Source organism: Mytilus californianus, unplaced genomic scaffold, assembly GCF_021869535.1.
Source record: "Mytilus californianus isolate M0D057914Y unplaced genomic scaffold, xbMytCali1.0.p SCAF_5, whole genome shotgun sequence".
NCBI classification, from domain to species: Eukaryota; Metazoa; Mollusca; class Bivalvia; order Mytilida; family Mytilidae; genus Mytilus; species Mytilus californianus.
This window is the reverse complement of record NW_026262701.1, coordinates 66,836,575-66,859,098: the sequence shown is the minus strand read 5'-3', so window position 1 is coordinate 66,859,098 and position 22,524 is coordinate 66,836,575. Positions and strand designations below refer to the sequence as shown.

The following is a 22,524-nucleotide window of genomic DNA, read 5'->3' as shown; positions in this document are numbered from 1 at the left end:
TAAAACCTTACTGCACAGAATGTGAACAGAACACCACTGGGTAGACTGATACCTGTACTGAAACCTTACTGTACAGATTATAAACAGAACATCACTGGGTAGATTGTGAACTGTAATAAAACCTTGCTGCACAGAATGTGAACAGAACATCACTGGGTAGACTGTGAATTGTAATAAAACCTTGCTGCACAGAATGTGAACAGAACATCACTGGGTAGATTGTGAACTGTACTAAAACCTTACTGTAGAGATTATAAACAGAACATCACTGGGTAGTCTGTGAAATGAAAGAACTCTTGCTGTACAGAACTTGTAATAGAACATCACTAGGTAGACTGTGACAAAAAAAAAGAATGTGAACAAACCATCACTGGGTAGACTATGAACTGTGATAAAACCTTACTGCACAAAATGTGAACAGAACACCACTGGGTAGACTGTTATCTGTACTAAAACCTTACTGTAGAGATTATAAACAGAACATCACTGTGTAGGCTGTGAAATGAAAGAACTCTTACTGTACAGAACTTGTAACAGAACATTACTAGGCACACTGTGACAGAAATAAACCCGTTTTTAAAGTATGTGAACAGAACATCACTGGGTAGACTGTGAACTGTTATAAAACCTTACTTGACAGACTGTGAACAGAAAGAAAACTATACTGGGTAGATCGTGAACAAAACATCACTTGCCAGCCAGTGAACAGAAATAAATCCCGAACTAACCGAATATGTACGAAAGATAACTATTGTCTGAACAGAATGTAAACATCACTAAAGATTTCAACTACTCTGAACAACACAATCTGTTGATTATGATCACTACTGATCAGATTAGAATGTGTCACACTGAATATCTTGTTTGGGAAATGTATAAATATACAAGTCTTATTTTTAATTTAAAATATTGATATAATACCTCTATGCAGGGACTTTCTATACTAAGTATAGAAAGTCCCTGCTCTGTGTTTCCCATTTTAACCACTTGTGAATAAGGGAGCTACCATTACACAAACTGTTGATTATGATCACTACTGATCAGATTAGAATGTGTTACACTGAATATCTTGTTTGGAAAATGTATTAAATATACAAGTCTTATTTTTAATGTAAATGCTAGGATGAAAAATTTTGTCCTGCATTTTTTTAAGTTGTAATCTCTGTCCTGCCTTTTTATTTTTCACTCTATTCGGTCCTACCTTTTTTTATTAGTTTATCTTGACTTTTTTTACGTAAATTGTCATCCTGCTTTTTTTTTGCCAAGTTGCTCATCCTGCCTTTTTTTTTTACTCAAAACACTCCTGTCCTGCCTTTTTTTTCAAATTTCATCCTAGCCCCCCCCCCCCCCCATAAAAATCAAATGGTAGCTCCCTAACTAGCTGTTTTGAAAAAGTTACTTCAAATTATAGTTAAAATAGTGGTTGAAGGAATCTGGTGATTGGAATACGTTCTTACTAAATAGAGGTGTGTCTCGACTGAGAATATCTTGTGGTAAAATTAGCGAGAAATTAAAGTTTCAAGCTAAAACCACCTAAATCCACCCCTGACAACAATATACAATCACCATAATTAACAAGAAACATCGTCAATGTGTCTAAGCCAACTGTACATGGTTTCAATAATGTGAAATGAAACCGGTTAACTTAAGAATTTCTTAGCACTCCATAACACCAGCCCTGCAAAACTTGGTTAAGACGATGGAAATGTGAAGAGTTGACAGATAGACGGGCGGACTGACGGACGCAAAGTGAGACGAGTCAGATGACAATAGCTCACCTGACCAATATTAAATTTTGCAAACGAAAATTTCAACTTTTTCCAGCGATTTTGAATTGTCTTTTCATAATATCTGTTTTTAATTTTTTGATTTTCGGAGGTCGTGCAAGACTTTATTTATACTGTTTTCGCCGAAAACCACTAAAATCAGAATGAGATGCTTTTACGAAGTTATGTTTATTTTCTTAGGATCCCATGTAATACGGTAGTACGGGTCTGGTGGCATGCCGTTACCATTTATGCATACTTCGGCAAAATTTTTAGGTTGCATGTGAGAAATATATAGACACAGAAATATTAAATAATGATACAAATTAATAAATTAATCTTTCGCTTGAACCATAGTTTGTCTATCTTTCATTAAGAAAGAATCTAACCTGGACTGTTTTCTTAGCCATGCCATGATGAAATAACCAACCCAACCGCGGGTAGGGCATATTCACCTACTTCGTGGGAAAGTGAGTTATGGATTTTTGAAACTTCGATTATCAAAGAAATTGTTTATAAAAACCGCAACTACAATGTAACAATTGTTTTTACTTTAACTGCTAAAAGTCTATAATAATTGTCATCAAACGCACAGTCGCGTTTGACACCTTCCTTTGAAGTATATAACATTTATAGAATGTAAATAAACCGTAGGTCAGTTGATTAGTAATCAAGTTGATTCTGTTAAACTTACTGTTTTATATACTTTGAATGTTAAAACGAATGGAATCAATGCGACAACATTAATTTTCGTCGTCTCTTCAGATAAACTTTATTCAGGGGCGTTTCTAGTATATTTGAAAGAGGGGCGTAGATTGAAATATTTTGCGGAGTGGAGCGAGGCGAAACATTTTTTGGACCTTTTTTTTCTAAAAAACATAAAATAATTAATGAATATGATAAATTGCCATATTCAATACAATATTAGCAGATTACGATAGTTTTTTTTTTCTGAAAAGGGGGGGGGGGGGGGGGGGGGGGGGGGCGTACGACCATTACGCCCTCACCTGGACCCACCCCTGTTATTAAGCTGAGGACAACCCATGTTTTGCAAATTTTAGGGGGGGGCACGCCCACCAGGCCCCCTGCCTGAATCCGCCACCAGCTGTACATTATTCATTACATTGTGTGTGATTGAGGTCATGGATGATAGATAATTCCTTTTCATTATTAGCACAAATCTGGAAGTTTTAGAAAGTTCATATTTAAGAATTCACAAGTAATGCATGAACTTTAATCTGGACGTTTTAGAAAGTTCATATTTTTAAGAATTCAAGGGTAAAGCATGAACTTTAATGTCATGTTTATAAATTTCAAGAAAATCAAATATGAAGAAATGATTTATAATTTTTGGAAATGGAATAAGAAATTAGTATACACCATTGATGTATTCAGTTTTTTAAAATTATCAAATGCATAGATTATTGGGCTCTTCATTTTTCTACACTATCATAGTTAGTGCAGCAAACAAGGAAAAAAGCTTCATATTGTGTTAAGCACCTGATATTTTATAATATCTATACACAGAAAACCAGATAATCTGTTTATCATGTTATTTCTGGTCTTTTTTCCTTCCTTAGACAGTTTTCAATTGACAAAAGTAAGTTTGATAATGTCTCCAAGCGCATTGTGTAGTCGCTGATAACTTCAGAGACATTGTGATGTTGCTGACAAGTCCTGCTCACGTCTAAAAGTTGTAATATGTGAATTACAGATTGACCGAGCAAGTTGATATAATCAAAGGGAATCACGATAATATTGATTATCCATTTATGTATACAGTCCGCCAAAAGTTAAGCACCACCTAAATATAACTGGCAATATTTTTTTAACTATTGCGAAAAAAAATACTTATATTTGGTGTAATGAATTGCCTATAACATACACCAAGAAAATTCATTACGACCAAAAAAAATAAACTCCGATCAACACACCAAGCAATTTTTTATTAAAGGTCATCTGCACTTTTTCGAATACACTGTTTCGATGCCTTTAAATCATCTTCCTACTGCCCTGCGTACAGGTGAAATTCGACCTTCACTAGGTCACTGTGAAATATGGCAAGGGGTAAGTTATATGTGACTGAACCTTGACAAGCAATTGACATGTCAAATGCCGGTAGGAGCACTAGTTGCATAGGTAACCATTTCAATGTTAAACCATGGAAGTATTATATTATACTTCCATGGATAGACCAAGGTCCGGAAGACCCCGTTTAATGGAGGGGCAAGGGGTTTAACTGTTATGCTGTTTTGGGGCAATTTAATTCTTTGTTATCTGTTATTCTGAAAATGTATTTACTGTTAGCTGTTATTGTCATATTCCTTGTTAGCTGTTATAGGACTATTATTTTTTTTGTTATCTGTTATTGTGAGAATGTATTTGCTGTTTTAACTGTTATTGAAAATTGAAATGTTAGCATTTTGGCAGCCAATCTTCGGTAGAAATTGAAAATCGTTGAACATTTGGGTCTAACCACTAGTAATATGGTGGTCCCTTATTCGGAGTAGGATTCCAGTAACATACACATCATACAAACATATTAAAATCAGTCGGGTCCAGGACCATTCCAGTATATCTTATTATAATCCGGTTGTTATAAATTCCATTTTCTATGAACATGTATTTAGTGTTACCTAGAATTGGTTTACTCAATATATAATTATATTTTGTTATGGAATACTTTTTTCAGCATTTATTTTTATACGCCCGGTCAAATTTTTGACGGGACGTATTATGGTATACAAATGTCCGGCGTCCGTTCGTCTGTCCGTCCGTCTGTCTGTCCGTCTGTCTGTCCGGCGTAAACATGTCGCACCGTAACTTGAGAATGACTTATCCAAATTTCATGAAACTTAACATAGTTGTTTCTTATGATGGTCAAACGATCTGTATACTTTTTGGTGAAAATAAGATTAAAACTTTTTGAGTTACGGGACTTAGTAACTAAAACAGGTGTGTGTTTTTTTTTTCACATGTCGCGCCGTATCTCAAAAACAGTTTATGATTATTGCTTACTTTACACACTTCTTAATTATATTAATCTTAAGATCTGTATACTTTTTGGTTTTGATTCAAAAATTTATTTTAGAGATATTGAGTTTTTTGTAAAAAAAAAGGGGGTTTTCGCATGTCACGCCGTATGTCAGAAACTATTTATGCTTATTGCATAAAAATTCACACACAAGACGACGGGCGTATCATGCGCTCATGGCGCAGCTGTTTATTGTGCCTTAAAAGAAACTTCGCGGCACGCTGGCTTGTAATTTAAATAGTGTGTGTATTCTTAGAAAAAAAATCACAGAGCTGAGTCTGTGTTCGAGACTCAGCTCTGTTTAAAAAGGTGTTTCTGTCGTATGGACCTAGGCCTATCCTCATCAGGTATCCCTCACCATATGTTTTCCTTTTTGTAATATAAAGAATTGTTCAAATTCCATTTTCATGTTCCCTATATCCCCATACGTAAAAATTAAATCCAAACAATTCTTAATATTACAAAATGGAAAGCATATGGCCATTATATCATACAATATCTTAATTGTCATATAAACATAATTAGTTTGTGCAAAAAACAAAAGCAAAAACAAACTTAATATAGCAAAGAAATAACAATTCTAAAAGAAAGGAACACAAGGGAAAAAATATATATAGCTAGACTAAGAGGATACATTGTATCTCGGTGTTATGATTAAAAACTGGTTGAACTTCTTTTATATATCAAAAAGATTAATTTACTAGAAATTTTTATTGGGAGATTTCCCAATGAAGCTACCTTGGCTTTAACCAAAAACATGACTTTTCCTGCTTTTTCGCTCTAGGTCTTCTAAACTTGAATAAGGTTACCATTACTCTTTATAAGAGTTTCTAGGAATTTATATTCTAATACATTTTTCATCATATTACCATTGTAGTTATGAAATGAGCCTACACTTTTGGCAATATGTGGCTGTAAAATCATGGTTTTAGTTTTATTTATATTTATAGTAAGTTGCCAATTTTCGCAGAAACTACTAAATTTATTTATACTGTTCTGCAGACCTTCTTTACTCAAAAGTAGATCATCTACAAAAGATAGTGGTCCAAGGGTTGAGTCTACTAGTTTTGGATAACAAAAAAATATTACCATACATTGAGAAAACCAATTCTATAGATAACTCTAAATACATGTTCATAGAAAATGGAATTTATTACAATTTATTAAAATAAGATATGCTGAATTGGTCCTGGACCCGACTGATTTTAATATTTCATTTACTGTTATCTGTTTTTATCCTGTTTCAATTCCTTGTTATCTGTTATAAGCCAAATCAATTTGCTGTTTTGCTGTTATTGGATCCCCCCTTGCCCCCCCTCGTTTAACTACCGATCGTGATGACAGACTCCTTATTGGTTGTGCTAAAACCAACCCATTTACTCCTGCCCCACAACTTAGACACCACTGGTGTCAAGGTGGTCATGTTAGTGTTCGAACATTGGTCCGTCGACTTCATAGAGGCTACCTAAGAGCACGTCGTGTTGTCAAGAGACCTGCCCTAACAGTCTGGCACCGTATAATCAGGTTTCAAAGGGCTAATGGCCATCGACGCTGGAACATGAGAATCTGGCAAAATGTTCATTGGTCCAATGAGAGTCAGTTTCTGTTACGACCAATAGACGGCAGAATACGAGTTTGCCGTGGAAATAAAACTGTTAATGACCAAAACAACATTTGCCCAACGACTGCATACGTTGATGGTGGTGTTACAGTATGGGGTTACTTCTCATACTGTTGTAAGGTGGGTGTGCATATTCTGCAGGGTTACATGAACGGACAGACATACAGAGATTTTGGTGCTTAGAAACATTGTAGTCCCTCATTTTGATAATCCTCCACTTGCTTCAAGACCCTTGTGCATGTACGACAATGCTAGACCACACAGGGCAAGGATTGTACCCGAGTACAAAGAGTACAAAGAGCAAGAAGCCGTTGACACTATCTTTTGGCCTTCCATGTCTTCAGACATGAACCCTATCGAACATGTCTGGGATGCCATTGGCAGAAATCTCAATCGCAGAGATCCACCTTTGCAAAATCTTAGCAATTTAAGAAGCGCAATTGTTGCTGAATGGAATAAATTTGCTCAACTAAGTTCAGAAGACTTGTACAGAGTATGAGACTCTGTGATATGGAACTGTACCGGAAGAGAGGGTGTTACACATCCTATTGACTCAAATATTGACATTAAATTTGCCGAACATACCAAAGATTATTTGTAGAGACTTTTAATGATATTGGGTGATTAATTGTTGTTAAAAAATAAAATAACAGTGAAACTTAAATTCCGTTTCGGATTTGTGTAACTTTCACTATTTCTATGAATGCAAATTTCAAATGCATAGAACCTGCATACGTGAACAAACTTAAGTCTACGGTTTGTTTATGGTATATGTTAGCAAAATTGCTACATGAATATTTTCTCTTTTTTGAGGATTAACTTGTTTTTTTAAATGAAAAAAATTTTGATGCAAAAAAAATAGGTGGTGCTTAACTTTTGGCGGACTGTATATGATAAAATTTTGAGTCTCAAATAATTATAATATCCAAGTTCATCTGAATTTGTTATTGGTGAATTGACTTTTGCTTTGTAAATCATTTGTACATTTGATGTCTTGTCTATTTGTTCCAGTTTGTTATGGGAGAAGACTTATATAGGCTTTATTAGTGTCTTATTCCCTTGCATCAAATATCAAAAAAAAAAAAAAAATTCATACTATTACTGTCTATTCAGTACATCATATAACGAGTGACAAAGATAACAACCATGCAGTATTTAAATGCTTTATTACATACAGGCTGCTATAACAATATACAATGGCAATAATATGATATAACATTACAAGAGATCTGGGTAACATAATGCAAGAACAAACAGAAAAAAACATGTGTGTTGAGAAGATTTAGATTTTATAAACAGATTTGATGTTCTTGGCTCTATTAACAAATTACAAAATTTGAGGAAGCAGACCTTTCAAACAATGCCAAAATGCTTCTAGTGTCTAGCTGTAGAATGCATTCTTTAAATACTAGCGATTTGTGGGTTTGATCAAATGCTGAATTAAAGCAACATTGAAATTGGTATTTGCTGCTTCATTGATAAGCATGCATTATTTAGAACTAAAATGGGTCAACTCTAGGTTGTGTGTCCATGTGAGGTGAAATGTCTTCCTGTTGACCATTTCTTTACAAGCTAGGAGATCAAACATATGGTTCAGCATTATCATTATCAGTACAATCATAATAAGGTTAATTAGGTTACAAATGACTACACTGTCACCGTAAATATTGTGAAAGATTGTCTTGAATTTAAACATTTATCCATGCTTTCCTCAAACTGTTGTCATTACATTGATTGATTGTTGGTTGCTTAATGTCCAGTGCCAAATATTTCATGCATGTTCACGTTGTTCTTACAGTAACAATGGATGATCTGAAGGAGTTTATTGATGCATAAACATGACCCACTCATTCACAAACCGAACTTTCTGTTAACTCTGTGAGTGAAAGGCAAAATGAACATGTAAATAAACCTGTTAACACAGAGATATGTCTCGCCTATTTGTTATTTTGATAATGCAAATGTTGAAATTAAAATAGCAATACTTTTTTAATATGTAAGTTATGCAAATATTCAAAGTCAATGAACCATGACTGAAGGTACAGGGCTAAACAATCTCCATGGAAATGAGATGTGCCAATACTAATACAACTGTATACCAAATACCACTGAAACCTCAAAAGTCGTTCCCTTTAAACAACACAAACATTAACTTGTAAACGTAAAAGTTTCAAAGTCAATGAACCATAATGAGGGTGTGGGGGTTATATAATCTCCATGGAAATGAAACTTGCAAATGCCAATACATTTGCATACCAAATATCATTGACTTAACATTAGTGGTTCATCTTAAACTGACCTAATCACAAACTAATACATGTAAACGAAGCAAAAGTTTCAAAGTTAATAGACCATGACTGAGGGGGAGGGGCCAAATAATCTCCATGGAAATGAGATATGCCAATGTTTATACAACTGCAAACCAAATATCATTGACCTACCACTAGTGGTTCCCCATAAACTGACCTAATCACAAACTAATACATGTAAACTAAGCAAAAGTTTCAAAGTCAATAGCAGACCTGCCAACTATCCCGATTTATGCAGGATATCCCCCTTGAGAGGTGTTGACCTGAATTTTGAAATTCTTTATTATATAAACTGAACATCTCAAAACAGGCATTCAAATGAATTACAAGGGTATTTAAGCACATACATATTCATTCAAACAATATAGTAGTAGATTAAAAACACTTATGACAATATAAGAGGAGCATTATGTTCTCTTGCGCTTAAAATCCCCCATGGAGATTTTGAAAAGTTGGCAGGTATGCAATAGACCATGACTGAGGGGGCGGGGCCAAAAAATATCCATGGAAATGAGATATGCCAATGCTTATACAACTGCATACCAAATATCATTGACCTACCACTAGTGGTTCCCCATAAACTGACCTAATCACAAACTAATACATGTAAACTAAGCAAAGTTTAAAAGTCAATAGACCATGACTGAGGGGGTGGGGCCAAATAATCTCCGTGGTAATAAGATGTGCCAATGCTAATACAACTGCATACCAAATATCATTGACCTAACACTAGTGGTTCACCATAAACTAGACCTAATCACATACTAGTACATTGTTGACAACGCCGGACACAGCATACCTATGTCTCGCTTTTTGACTCTGTCAAGGCAAGACGAAAAATGTGTATAACATTTTTTACTTATGATTCCAATATAATGCCAAAAAAACTGTGTATAACATTTTTTACTTATGATTCCAATATAATGCCAAAAAACTGTGCTAATTGTTTGGGATTCTTTAAACACTCGCATAATGATCCATAATATGCTTTTATAACAAGAAATATGAAATATTGAAGCAATACAGCTTAAACATTGATTAATCAAATTACAAAATATATAAATAACAATGGATATAATAATTTGAAGCAACAACTTGTAAATGAACTTCAATATTTAAATCAACATATATAATTAAAAATACTACTTTTGCAACAAAAAAATTGCTGACAACGAAGACCAGTTAGTTAATATCACAGTCATTAAAAAAAAGCACCAAAAGCATAAAAGCAATAATATATGAAATAAGGTAATATCTGAGTTTTTTTCTGTTTCCTATAAACTCAATCTTCTCTGGATAATAAACCTTTTTGTACATACATAAATGAGGATAGTAATGTTTTTACTGTCAAGCATCAAATTCCCTTTTTTGGAGGCTTTTATAATTGAAAGAACAAAAAAAGAATGTAAAAAACTTTTAATTAGCTGAATCTTCAATAAAATGCAAACACCCATTGGTCATTTCTAGCTACTGGTATGTAAAGACTGCAGAAAGATAAAGCCTGAGATTAAGGCTAAACAAAACTGGTATCTCCATGCTTGGACAGTCTTTATTTATATGGGTATGTCCCTCATTATAAATAACTATTGTATATAACAATATTGACAGAAAATACAACAGATGAAAGCAAAAAAAAAAAAAAACCACAAACTATATAGTATTCAGACAGTTCAATTGCACTTAAAAATAACTAAATAATACAGCTATTATGCATATGGAAGCAAAGTAAAATGAAGCTAACATCAGTTATATATTTTGGACGATTAAATTTCACATAGCAATAACAAATCAATATATTGTTAACAATTTTTTTTGTCTTTAACGATTCTTTCAATCATTTGCTTTCAAAACTAGTTTAAAATGATTTAATCTACTAAAAATTATAAAATATATATATTTGTTTTGCTTTAGATTCTAACAAGACTTTATTATGCTAATTATTATGCACAGTGACCACATATAATGCCTCAAAAGATTCTGATTGTGATATACAATACATCAGACCTCTCAAAATACATTGTTTTAGATATATGGAAAAATAATTGATTGGTTGATTTTTGATTGCTTAATGTCCAGTGCCATATATTTCATGTATATACAATATGAAAGTTTTGAATAAAGGCGGGAAATTTATACTGGTATATTAGATAGGGGTAGAAATTTTGCCTTTCAACATGTCACATACTTATTTTTTTAAACTGAGTTTTTTAAAAGGTTTTTTTTCATCATGCATTTATAGAGTGTGGCAATCACTCTACAAGGGCAAACATAATTGAAGTAAACTTTCTACATATAAATAACAATCATGCAAAAAAAAACTTTGAATGATTTAATAAACAGTAGAAAACAGTTTTTTACATGTTAGTAGAACAATGTTATGCAGTGTGTTATTTCTAGTTGCTGAATCGGACATAATACTAGAATAACACACACATATCTTTTTTAAAAATAACCTGCAACTGGTATGTATACTTTGCAATTGCAAGTATACCATTAAACATATTTGTTTTACATGTAAAGATTTTATTGATATCCAAAAGGAATTTTATATATATATATATATATATATATTCATTGTTTTGGATGCTTCAATTCAAAATTGGATATAATTTTTAATAGATATTGGAATATATGCCAAATATAAATGTATATCTAAATATTTTTTCTATAGATTTAGCACCTGATTTTAGAAATGAATTTTATCTATATATATACTTAATATCATCCTAAACAACAGTTTTAAATGATGGATCTTTTTTCTGATTTTAAAATTGTGCTTGAATATTAGTAAGGGCTCTTGTAGCAATATAGGCATTTCACACTGATGTGATGTTAAATCAGTAATCAATCAATCAATCCTACAAAAAAGGCTGACTGATCAGCACATATACCTCCAATGGAATTGTCAAAAGTAAGTTAAATTTAAAGTCATATGAAACAAGTTTCTTGTTATTATAATTTTATAGAAACTATTGAACCAATGCATGCATAAATACTAAACTAAGTCTTGTATGCACATTTTTTTCCCCATTTATTATGAATCTATAGCGTATTATCGACAAATAATATTTCATTCAGTGATTGTTGATCGTAAGCTACTTAACTTACTTAAGTTTGTTGCCCAAGTTTACGGGATTGTGACATTAATAAACGATCAACATAGAGTAGAGCATGTCAAGCACATGAAAAATAAGTGAGAGCCATGATAATTTTTTCCATGCATTCCCATTTGTTAATCTAACTTTTCCTTAACAGTTGTTAAATGATTTGGTTATTTAAGTTGTTCTTTAAGAAACAGTTTTTACTATTTACCTTCCAGTGTACTTTCGCTACATTTTTTCATAACGGTTTTCCCCTCTTGCACTTGGGCCATCCTAATTCTAACCAGAGGTCTCATAGTAAAGGTCACTGCATACTGGAAAAGTCGATGAATTTTAGTGCGGGAAAACAATAATTCAATAGCAGTACATTTATGCAGATTTTGATAATATAAAGGATTTTTTTTTACAAGAAGGTTCACAAACACTTGTTTTATAGTAAAACTTAGCCATACAAGTATATAAAACATATTCAACTTTTCTTTTAAATTTGAAGTTTCATATGACTTTAATAGCTCGTCATGGTGTTAAAAGATGATTTTAGTACATTATTCCCAATAAGTTCAAATGAAAAAAAAAAAACTAAATCTAAAACTAGCTGTTTTTTTAGTCTGCAGAATGACAAAAAATTAATAAATTTTGGATAAAATAATGAAAAGAAAAAAGGTTATCTAAATAATCTTTAAATCTGATTAATACAGAGATAACAACATATGTTTCCAGAAAAATTTTGTCAGGTATTCTCCAAAACAAAACTTGAATGAATGAAGTCAATTAAATAAACATTTAAGATGATGATTGGTGATTGCCTTACACCACATCAGCATAAAAAGGCTACATCACAGTGATTTAAGTGCAACAAAACCTAATCAGTCATATGCAGGACAGCCAACTTGGTCTTAGGTCAACTTGAACCTCAGATTTGGGTTATTTTAAAGATGAGCTAAGCCAGTTTTGCCAACTTTAAAGGTCATTTGTTTTTTTAACTTTTAGCTTTGAGTGTCTCTGATACCTGTAAAATTTAGCCTAGAAAAGCACTTCATATTAAATAAATTCAGAGTATGTGATTTTTTTATTACTTAAGATTTCAAAAATTAGTTTTCTGTAACACAAACTTGACTTTACAAAAAGTTGGCCAAGCAGTTCAATTAAAAGCATAGATACAACGTTAAGAAAAAAAAAGTTTGTGCCATCTGTTATTTGGTTCTAAAAGGATTCATTGTTAGAAGAACTATCAAATGAGAAACTTCACCAGGACAGAATTTCTTGGCATTAATTATTATATCTTTTATTCACACAACAAACATATCACAAATTATATTTTCTATGGAACAAAACCTACATACTCCTGATAATACATAAGACATAATAATTACCCTGTTAAATTATAATAATCATAAACCAAGATCTATAAAAGCATAACAAAAATTATAAAAGCACCACGTTAAAAACTACACAACAGTACAGTCTCTGTTACTATAACAATAACTAAGTTTAGTCAGTTTACATCTTAACCATTTGAGTGGGTACTTTGTGAAGAAAAGTTAAGTCAGCTTGTCTGTAAGGTGAATCATGAATTTTTTATTGAGCTATTGTAAATATAGAAACAAATTGGTCAAACTGGTTCTTCAGTCAATCTTTTCTTAACCATTGATTAGCTAGTTATAACTTTTGTTTATTCAGTAAGCAAAAGATAAAGGAAATTTTGCATTTATGGCCCACCTAGCAAACTTAACTTTAAACACTTTCAAGTACCGGTAAATATATTCAGTCAGAAACTTTCACAATACTTTGGACACATGGTGCAACTAAGCAATGTACTCTAATATAATACTGTGTACGAGACAATGATGAGTAGTCAATACAAAATAAATGTCACTTATAAACTGAATAAGTGTAATAATTATTGAATTACAACATTAATATTATTGGAAATTTATTATTACAAAGTTTGAAATATTCCAGTTTTGATACAATACAATATGGTGAAACATTGCTATAGATGCATCTTCACACACTTTACATACAGTAAATCATTAAGAACACCATAATTGAACTATAAACAAAATATGAACATAAAATATAGTCACAATGACAGGTCTATATCTTAAATTCTGATATACCCACTATATCACACCCCTTTCTTAAGTTTGGATTATCTTCCATTTCATTTTTTTTTATAATACCCAAGGCATGAACTTTGGTATAAAATGTAACCAAAGACAATAAGGTCATACTTTGAAAAAAAAATTTGTTTGACAGATGACAAGGAAAAGCAGAAAAACAGAAGTGTATTTTTAAACATTTAGACAATGAACTACATACATAATGGCATATCATTAAAAGAAAAAGAAAATGATATCATATCCTTAACTTTGGAAAAAACAAGACGGACCGTGAAATTGGCCTTTAAAACTCTAATTTGGCATTAAAATTAGAAAGATCATATCACAGGGAACATGTGTACTAAGTTTCAAGTTGATTGGACTTCAACTTCATCAAAAACTACCTAGACCAAAAACTTTAACCTGAAGTGGGACAGACGGACGAATGGACGGACAAACGGACGCACAGAACGAAAAAACATAATGCCCCAAGGTGGGGCATAAAAAACGGGTAACAAAGATATATTTATTATTAACAAGATATTCATTTATTTTTTTTTAAACTTTTATACTTAATTTGAAATTCCATATATAGAAACTGAACTTATCATCATTTTCATAGCTCCATCTAATACTTATATTCTTTGTAAATGAATACAAAATTTAATAGCTATTATAAACATAATATGTAACGCAAGTATAATCTAAATTAAAATCTGTACCCAATTAAAAAAAAAATTCTTCTGGTTATCTAGGTATTTATTTTTAAAGTATATTATCATATTAAACCCAAATTAATGTAGTTCATTATAAAAGTTGTCAATCTAGTTTTGAAATAATATTTGACAGTAAAATAACAGCAGACTTCAAATTTTTAGGTGTTTTTTTTTTAAAGCTCTTAATTATGTCAAAATATCAAGTTTGGTTTGATAAAACAAATTCCAATTGAGTCCCAATTTTGAAGAACTGCAAAACACTTTCAGTCAAGTCACAGTAATAACTTTGGGAATGAAGATTAATTGATTGATTGTTGTTTAATGCTGCATTATATAAATAGGTTAAGTTTCAACAAGACCAACTATCAAAAGTCAGGCAAAAGTACCATCACAAAGATACATTTTTTTTATCTATATAATTTTCTTATCACTAGTTCAAAAGTCAGGCAAAAGTCCCATCACAAAGATACATTTTTTTCCATCTAGTCACAAGCTCCCAATGAGTTTTGATAACCAAGACAAAAAGAGAAACCAAATAAAATTATCAATAACTTTGCATGGGAAACATAATTTCTTTGAAATTACAATTTTCAGCATTTGATACAATATAAATTGATTTTAGTGCATGGTTATAATACATGCAATACACCGGTATTTGTAAAACCAGGAAAAAACACATCACTGGTCATTGTAAGTACATAGGAAAAACATTCCAATCAAAGCAAGGACAAATACAAAACATCATGAACAAATGCAATAAACTCAACATTATTATCATCTGTAACAGTGGCAACACATAGATTTCATAAGCAACAGTACAATATAAGCAGATACTGTGGATTTTGTCGATTCAGGTGAACCACAAATTTAAATATTCAACAAAATACAAATTACTTAATAGTCTGTTAACTTGTGTGAAACTTTATAATTAAGTTTCCACAACAATATAAATTCCCAGAATCCATGATAATTAGTACCCTAGAAAATCCACAGCACTTTTAAGACATGTAACATCCATATAGATATACAAGGCAAGTTTTTTCCATGACAGGTAGAATAATTTATACAACATATCATTGAAAAGTAAGCAGACAGTAAAAATATTCTAGCATTTTTCAAGGTGTTAAAATGTTCAGGGATAGACTGCAGAAAGGTATCTACTTTCCTGGGAATCTGTCCTTTGAGAGAACACCTGAAAATAAAACAGAGGTAAATTATCATTAAGTTTGCCTAAGAAAACATTTTTTTTTAAATAAGTATAGCAAAATTAGAAGAAAGGTCAAAGATACCCAAGGGACGTTCAAACTCATAAGTTAAAAATAAACTGACAATGCCATGGCAAAAAAAAAAATAAAGGATCAAAAGACAAACAACAGTATACAAAACACAACATAGAAAACAAAAGACTGAGCAACACTGACTCCACCAAAAACGGGGGTGATCTCAGGTGTTATGGAAGAGTAAGCAGATCCTGCTCCACATGTGGCATCCGTCATGTTGTTCATGTAAGTACAAACCCGTGATTAGTCTTAATTCGGTGGGTCACCTTCTGGGAAAAAGAGGACAGGATTGTGGTTACGAAAATTGAAACATATCTGTCGTCAGCCGTGAAACAAACATTTCATAACAACTAAAGGTGTCTGTAAAATTTTCGAAGGGATGATTTCAACTTCACCACTTGGAACTCTTGCTTTAATAGTTTCCTTGTGAGCATCAACCCTCTGACAAGGAAATCATGATAGGAAACACAAGCCATGGAATATCGTATCAACTGGGAGATATATTCTCCATATCAGGCGCTGCCGGAATGTTGCTACATAGAAATGGGAAGTTCTCAATTGAGAAGCTGAAATCTCTTTTGTCGTAAAGTTTGGTTCTAAACAGACCCTCATTTTCAATTCCTAGATGTAAGTCAAGATATGAAGCAGACTTAACTGTGTCTGTTGTATCCTTTATTTCAAGTTAGATGGGATAGATGCTTTCAACATAGTCACCAAACTTTGAATTATTTAGTGACAGGATGTCATCTATACAATGGAAAGTGAATTTAAAGGATAATGCTACCTTCTTTTTCGTTTTTTTTAAGAAGCTCCTGTATGAAGTCAGCCTCAAATGAATAAAGGAACAAGTCAGCAAGAAAAAAGAAAATGGTTTCCATGGGAATGGGGATTTTTTGTTGAGAAAACATGTCAATCAAATAATCAGGCATCTTGATAATGTCAGTTTCAGAGAATATTTTGTATGAATCAGAGTGATTTTTTATAAAGTACAATTAACCCTCCCTAAGACAAGATACTTGTTTCTATGTTGGCCATTCTTTTTAATGAAACAAAGCAGGACTAACTCTTTCAATTTGTCTTTTAGTTTAGAATTGGGAATACTTGTTATTCAAGAGGAAAGTGACTTAGATTGTATGTACTCTTACAGATCTTTGAAATTCTTTAGTATCCACATCTGAAAAGTCTATAAGAACAACAAAATATAACATGTTTAAGTCAGAAATTAAGTTGTCATAACAAACATAATGTCAAAAGATCTTTTTTTTTCAACGCATGACCTCTATATTTCCAGTCCAAAAAAAACAAGCATTCAATTTTTGTTATTTGTGATGTCATGACAAGTATGCTAATACCTTAATTTTCAACTAAAAGATCAATTTCCTATCTAGTCATTGGTAGACTACTCATATTCAGAAATTTTCCTTAACGTTACGGCACAACTCTCCGTTTTTCTCCAGGCAAAGCATACCAGTCAACATTTACATGTGTCAATATTTTTTAAAGCATGCATCAAATACATCCTTGACAATATATTTTTTGATTCATTTTACACTGACTGAACATTTCATGCAGTTTAAATTCACTTCTTCAAATACATTACCTGTGAAAATTCTGAAACAGACATTTTTTTTTCTCTTAAAAAAAATAGATTTTTATTAAAATGCTATGATAAATTTTTGTGACCTGTTGAGGTCACCAGCTTCCAAGAAATCTAAGCCACTCAAACCTCAATCATTGTGCTCATGATGGAAGGTTTTTTTTATGTAGATTTTGTCAAATATCAGTTGTGATTCAAAATATGAATATGAAAGCTTTTGTAGGCTATAAAAGTTCTGTAAATGTTCATATTGTGTCAAGTGGCTGAAATTCAAAATATCTGTTTGTTGAAAAGCTTATAATCTGTTTTATCCTATCATTTGAGTTTTTTTCTCAATAAATAACAAATAAGAGTATGTATTTCAAAGTACAAGGTTCACTTTTGGCACAATGTGACCTTGAATTTCAACTTTATCATAAAACAAGCATTCTGAGAGTATTGCATGGCAATACATAGTCCCCTACCGGTTAAAAATTAATTGTACTGGAACAATATGCTAACTTGATCTATAACTTGTCATGGTGTAAACTATATAACAAATATCAAGTCAATATCTTCAAGCATGATGACAAAAAGTGTGGAAAACTGATTATTGAAGTGAATTTTCTAAGTCCAAGGACCATAACTCTGCACAAAATCATCAGACTAGAGCAAAATTGGAACTTGGTCTGTAATTTGTCATGATAAAACTATATACCAATTATCAAATCAATATCTTCAAGCATGACGAAAAAAAGTGTGGAAAACTGAATATTTGAGTGAATTTTCTAAGTCCAAGGACCAGAACTCTGCACAAAATCATCAGACTGGAACAAAATTTGAACTTGATCTGTAACTTGTCATGATAAAACAATATCTTCAAGCAAGAAGAAAAAAGTGTGGAAAACTGCTTTGCCAGACAGACAGACAGACAGACAGACAGACAGACAGACAGACAGACAGACAGACAGACAGACAGACAGACAGACAGACAGACAGACAGACAGACAGACAGACAGACAGACAGAGCAAACCTAAATTCCCTTTCGACTTCGTCGGTAGGGGACTGATAAAATATCAAAAAGGCCACAACTTGGTTCTAAAATTAATCTTTTTTAAAACTCTTAATGCTAGGTCAAAAAAAACTTCTTCAAATAGTACATTTTTAGGCTCTAAAGTCTATTGTCAAAATATGATGTTTTGGGGTATTTTAGGACTTAAAAGCATTGAAAAACATCTGGCCGCAATCTATGATCCCAAATGTTCTGTAGCAAAAAAAGGTGCCAAGGTTGATTTTGAATTCCTAGAGACAAAATGTTTTTGGATCAATGGTGGTGGCCAAGGTAAATCATGCTAAAAACTGTAGTAAATCATTGAAAAAATGCACTAAAACCGACGTTATAACACAAATAGTTCACAATTAAGTGCCACTTGATAAGTGGTCACAACCTCTTGATTGTTAATGTGAGGTGCCAAAAAGAAGTTATTTTGTATTAATAGTAATATCACAACTATTTCTATGTGAATTCTGTAGAATTTTGGCTTGATTAGTAAACACCATTAAAATCTTAGTGCCAATTCTAGCCCTTTGTGAACCTTCTCCTTTAAATGCTAACTGAAATAATGTCAATAAAAACAAGCATTCTGAGAGTATTGCATGGCAAAACATAGTCCCCTACCGGTTAATAATTCATTGTATTAGAACAAAATGCTAACTTGATCTATAACTTGTCATGGTGTAAACTTTATAACAAATATCAAGTCAATATATTCAAAAATGACGAAAAAAAGTGTGGAAAACTGATTATTTGAGTGAATTTTCTAAGTCCAAGGACCATAACTCTGCACAAAATCATCAGACCTGAACTAAATTCGAACTTGATCTGTAACTTGTCATGATAAAACTATATACCAAATTTCAAATCAATATCTTCAAGCATGAAGAAAAGAAGTGTGGAAAACTGATTTGTCGGACTGACTGATGGACGGACAGACAGACAGACGGACGGAGTGCAAACCTAAAGTCCCCTTCTACTTCGTCGGTAGGGGACTAAAAATGATATTGCCAGGTTATATATTACGACGCCATGGATAACCCCATTTTGCTGGGTCAGATCTTTTTGATGATTCAAACTAATGATAAGAAATGTCCCGAATAGCTGAGCAGAATGATTTAGACAGGGAAATATGACAATTCATTGTTAATTTGTCTATTTTTAAAAAAACAATCCTCATTTTCTTTTGAATCAATCTGGTTTTCTGTTCACGAAATTGTACAGCAAATCGAGTCCAAAATGCTTTGTATAATGAGCAACTGTTCTGCAGTGTACATCATGCAAACTGGCAATTATTTCCCTTGACACAAGTGTAAAAAGTTTTTCGCACATCAATCATTGCATGTATATCAGTACTAATAAGCTAGCTTACTTGATAAAAAAAAAAAAACAGAAATGCATGCAAAAGTTATTTTAGAACATAATTTCTCATTAAACTTGTCTTATTTTGGGGTCTGGATTTCCCTTTAGTCCAAATTCCTGCTGATTCAATGTCATTAATTATCATTAACAGATTAACATTTCTTTATCATCAGCCGTCATAAGCTTAAAACAAGGCTATTGATTTCTGGGAGATATGCTGGAAAGCTGTGAAAGTGATTAGATATCTTGATAATTAAACTTTACAACACAGTAGGCGATTAAAACAACATCACTGAAGCTCTTTATGACACATTCTGAAAAATACAATTGACATTACATAAATAGAATGGATTCCTGAAGTCTTCTAAACACAGGATGACAATACTTCCATTTTAGTTTGTCTGCTATAGAAAAAAACTTCCTAGGCGGAGTTTGGAGTTTGATTGTATCTTTTTATATATTTTGTAATCATTTTGATCAGAAAAGATGATTACAGGAAAAATTAAAGATTCTTTGCTTTAATCAGGAGTGTTTGATTGATTGATTGATGTTAAACATCACTTTCAGCACTGTTGGCTATTTCGTGGCGGAAGCCAGAGTGCTGGGAGAGAATCACGACCTTCGGAAGGATAATAATCAGGAGTGTATGTTACATATACTCTTTCGACTATTTTGTAGATTGTACCTTAAAAGTAAGATTGTTTATTGTTTTTTTCCAAAGCAGCAAATATCTCATGCATATTCAGGATGGTATCAAATTGGATAGCACTGCAAAGTGACATGAATGAGGGGCAGCAAATCTGGACTGTCACTGAAAAGAGGGCATGTTAGATAGGGGTAGAAATTATCCTTGCAATAGGTCAGTGCCTGCAAGAGCTAACAGATAGCAAGAATTTTTTTTCTGGCCTAGAGCTTAACATCCACAATCTGACTGGATTTGGCTATGTATTCATACATCCAGCACAGTTAAATGGACAACCCTTGAACATTGGGCTTAGTGATGAACAGGAGAAGTTCAGGAGACCATATTTCTATACCTTAGTCAATTCATAGGGTCATTAGAGGCATTAAGTTGCTGCATTCTGAATTTGCAGAAAATAGCCTCATTTTTAAAATCCTTTAATTTAAACTGATTAAGAAGTGAAATTCAAGACTTTTTAAATCCAAAGCAAACGAAGCATAAATGGAGGTGGATCTTACAACCCCTAATAGACTAGTCTTTATACAAAGTAACATTCCTTGACCACCTTATGATTGGAGGTGTGAACCTGAAAATCCATGGAAAAACATTCTCCACAGTGGAATTTATCAAACCAAAATATTATCTAAATAAACAGCATGTTTGTCTTCTACAGTGGCGGATCCAAAAGGGGGGGGGAGGGGTTCTGGTACGGGGTTGAAACCCCACCTTTTTTTTGATGATCAATGCTTTTGAATGGGAACATATGGTTGGAACCCCCCTTTAACCTGGGTTGGAACCCCCATTTTAAAAATGGCTGGATCCACCCCTGTTCTAGTACTAATGACATCTAAAGGTAGAATTGGTTTAGCCAAAATAAGCAAAACCTTGTTTTTCTGTCCATCTTTTTTATAACCTTGAAAGTTAGGATCCTTCTGAAGAACCAATTATTTTTTGTGAAAGCTGGTTGTTCAAGAAAATGAAAATAATTTTTATTAGAGAAAGCATAGATACAGATTAATTCAGGACATTTTTTCTGCCATCATGTAAAATACAATTTTTTTTTAACAACATAAAACCTTAAAAAAATTAGTTTCAAAGTATTTGGTAATAATTCTTTGGTCAAACACCACTAAAATTAGTATTCCAAAGAATTTTCATTAGCAGGACTCACAAGAAGATTAATATCTGAAGATAAAAATGCTGTAAAATAAACAACACATCTACCAAAAAAGAAATGCAAAAAAGAAAGTAAAACAAACCTAGAACTGTTTTGTCACACCACGATGTACATGAACATATTCAGCAACATGTAGAAACTCATGCATGATGGCATGCAACATTGACTTAAACCCCTAGGAACAATGATAAAAAGTGCAAACACCAGATAAAGCACAAATAAAGAGCAGAAATATTACCTGTAACTTTACATCAGTTTAAATGGTTTCAACTCTGAAGAAATAAAAGTATAAAACATATATTTACAGATTTTGTTTTTCCTATTGAGTGGAAGCCATTTAAGGTGCATACTATTAATTTTCAGAGTTACAGCAGTTTATTTTTCAAATTACTTCTCTTCTTTCTGTTGGTCAGTTTGTTTATTAAAGCTGTTTTGCAGTCCAACCAAATTATTTGCTCTATTCATAAGTAATTGTTTCCTGCAAATTTATGTAATGAATATCTTGATCTGTGGTTGTCTAAATTTTTTTATTGTTTCTGTAATTTGTAAAGAGATTATCAGGCAATTCACAACAGTAGTATCTTAAAATTCTTTGCCCATTATAGGGACTGTTCTAAAGTTAGACTACAGTGAGGTGTGAGCTCTTGATCTGTGTTGAAGACCTCATTGTAACTTTTTGCAGTGGAAGAACTGCAATTAAAGTGCTGTTCCTTTGTTTTTGGTTTTGTCAAGAGTGTGTGATG

General features: G+C 32.5%; 1 protein-coding gene across 12 annotated transcripts in view; it reads right to left on the bottom strand.

The window, feature by feature from the left end:
* LOC127701283 (uncharacterized) overlaps window positions 1-22,524 on the bottom strand; it is a 526,465-nt gene that overhangs the window by 395,618 nt on the left and 108,323 nt on the right. For 4 of the 12 annotated variants that reach the window (XR_007981970.1, XR_007981969.1, XR_007981968.1 and 1 more), the window contains exons 5-6: window positions 22,020-22,053; window positions 15,794-15,841 (exon numbers count right to left, since the gene is read on the bottom strand). Coding sequence is in view for 7 of the 12 variants with exons in the window: in XM_052205148.1 (XP_052061108.1) it covers window positions 15,807-15,841 (35 nt within the window). In the remaining 5 variants the exon portion in view is untranslated. Of the gene's footprint in view, window positions 1-7,570; window positions 15,842-22,019; window positions 22,054-22,524 lie in introns of those variants that run through there. The other 8 variants (XM_052205148.1, XM_052205147.1, XM_052205146.1 and 5 more) reach the window with 4 other exon arrangements.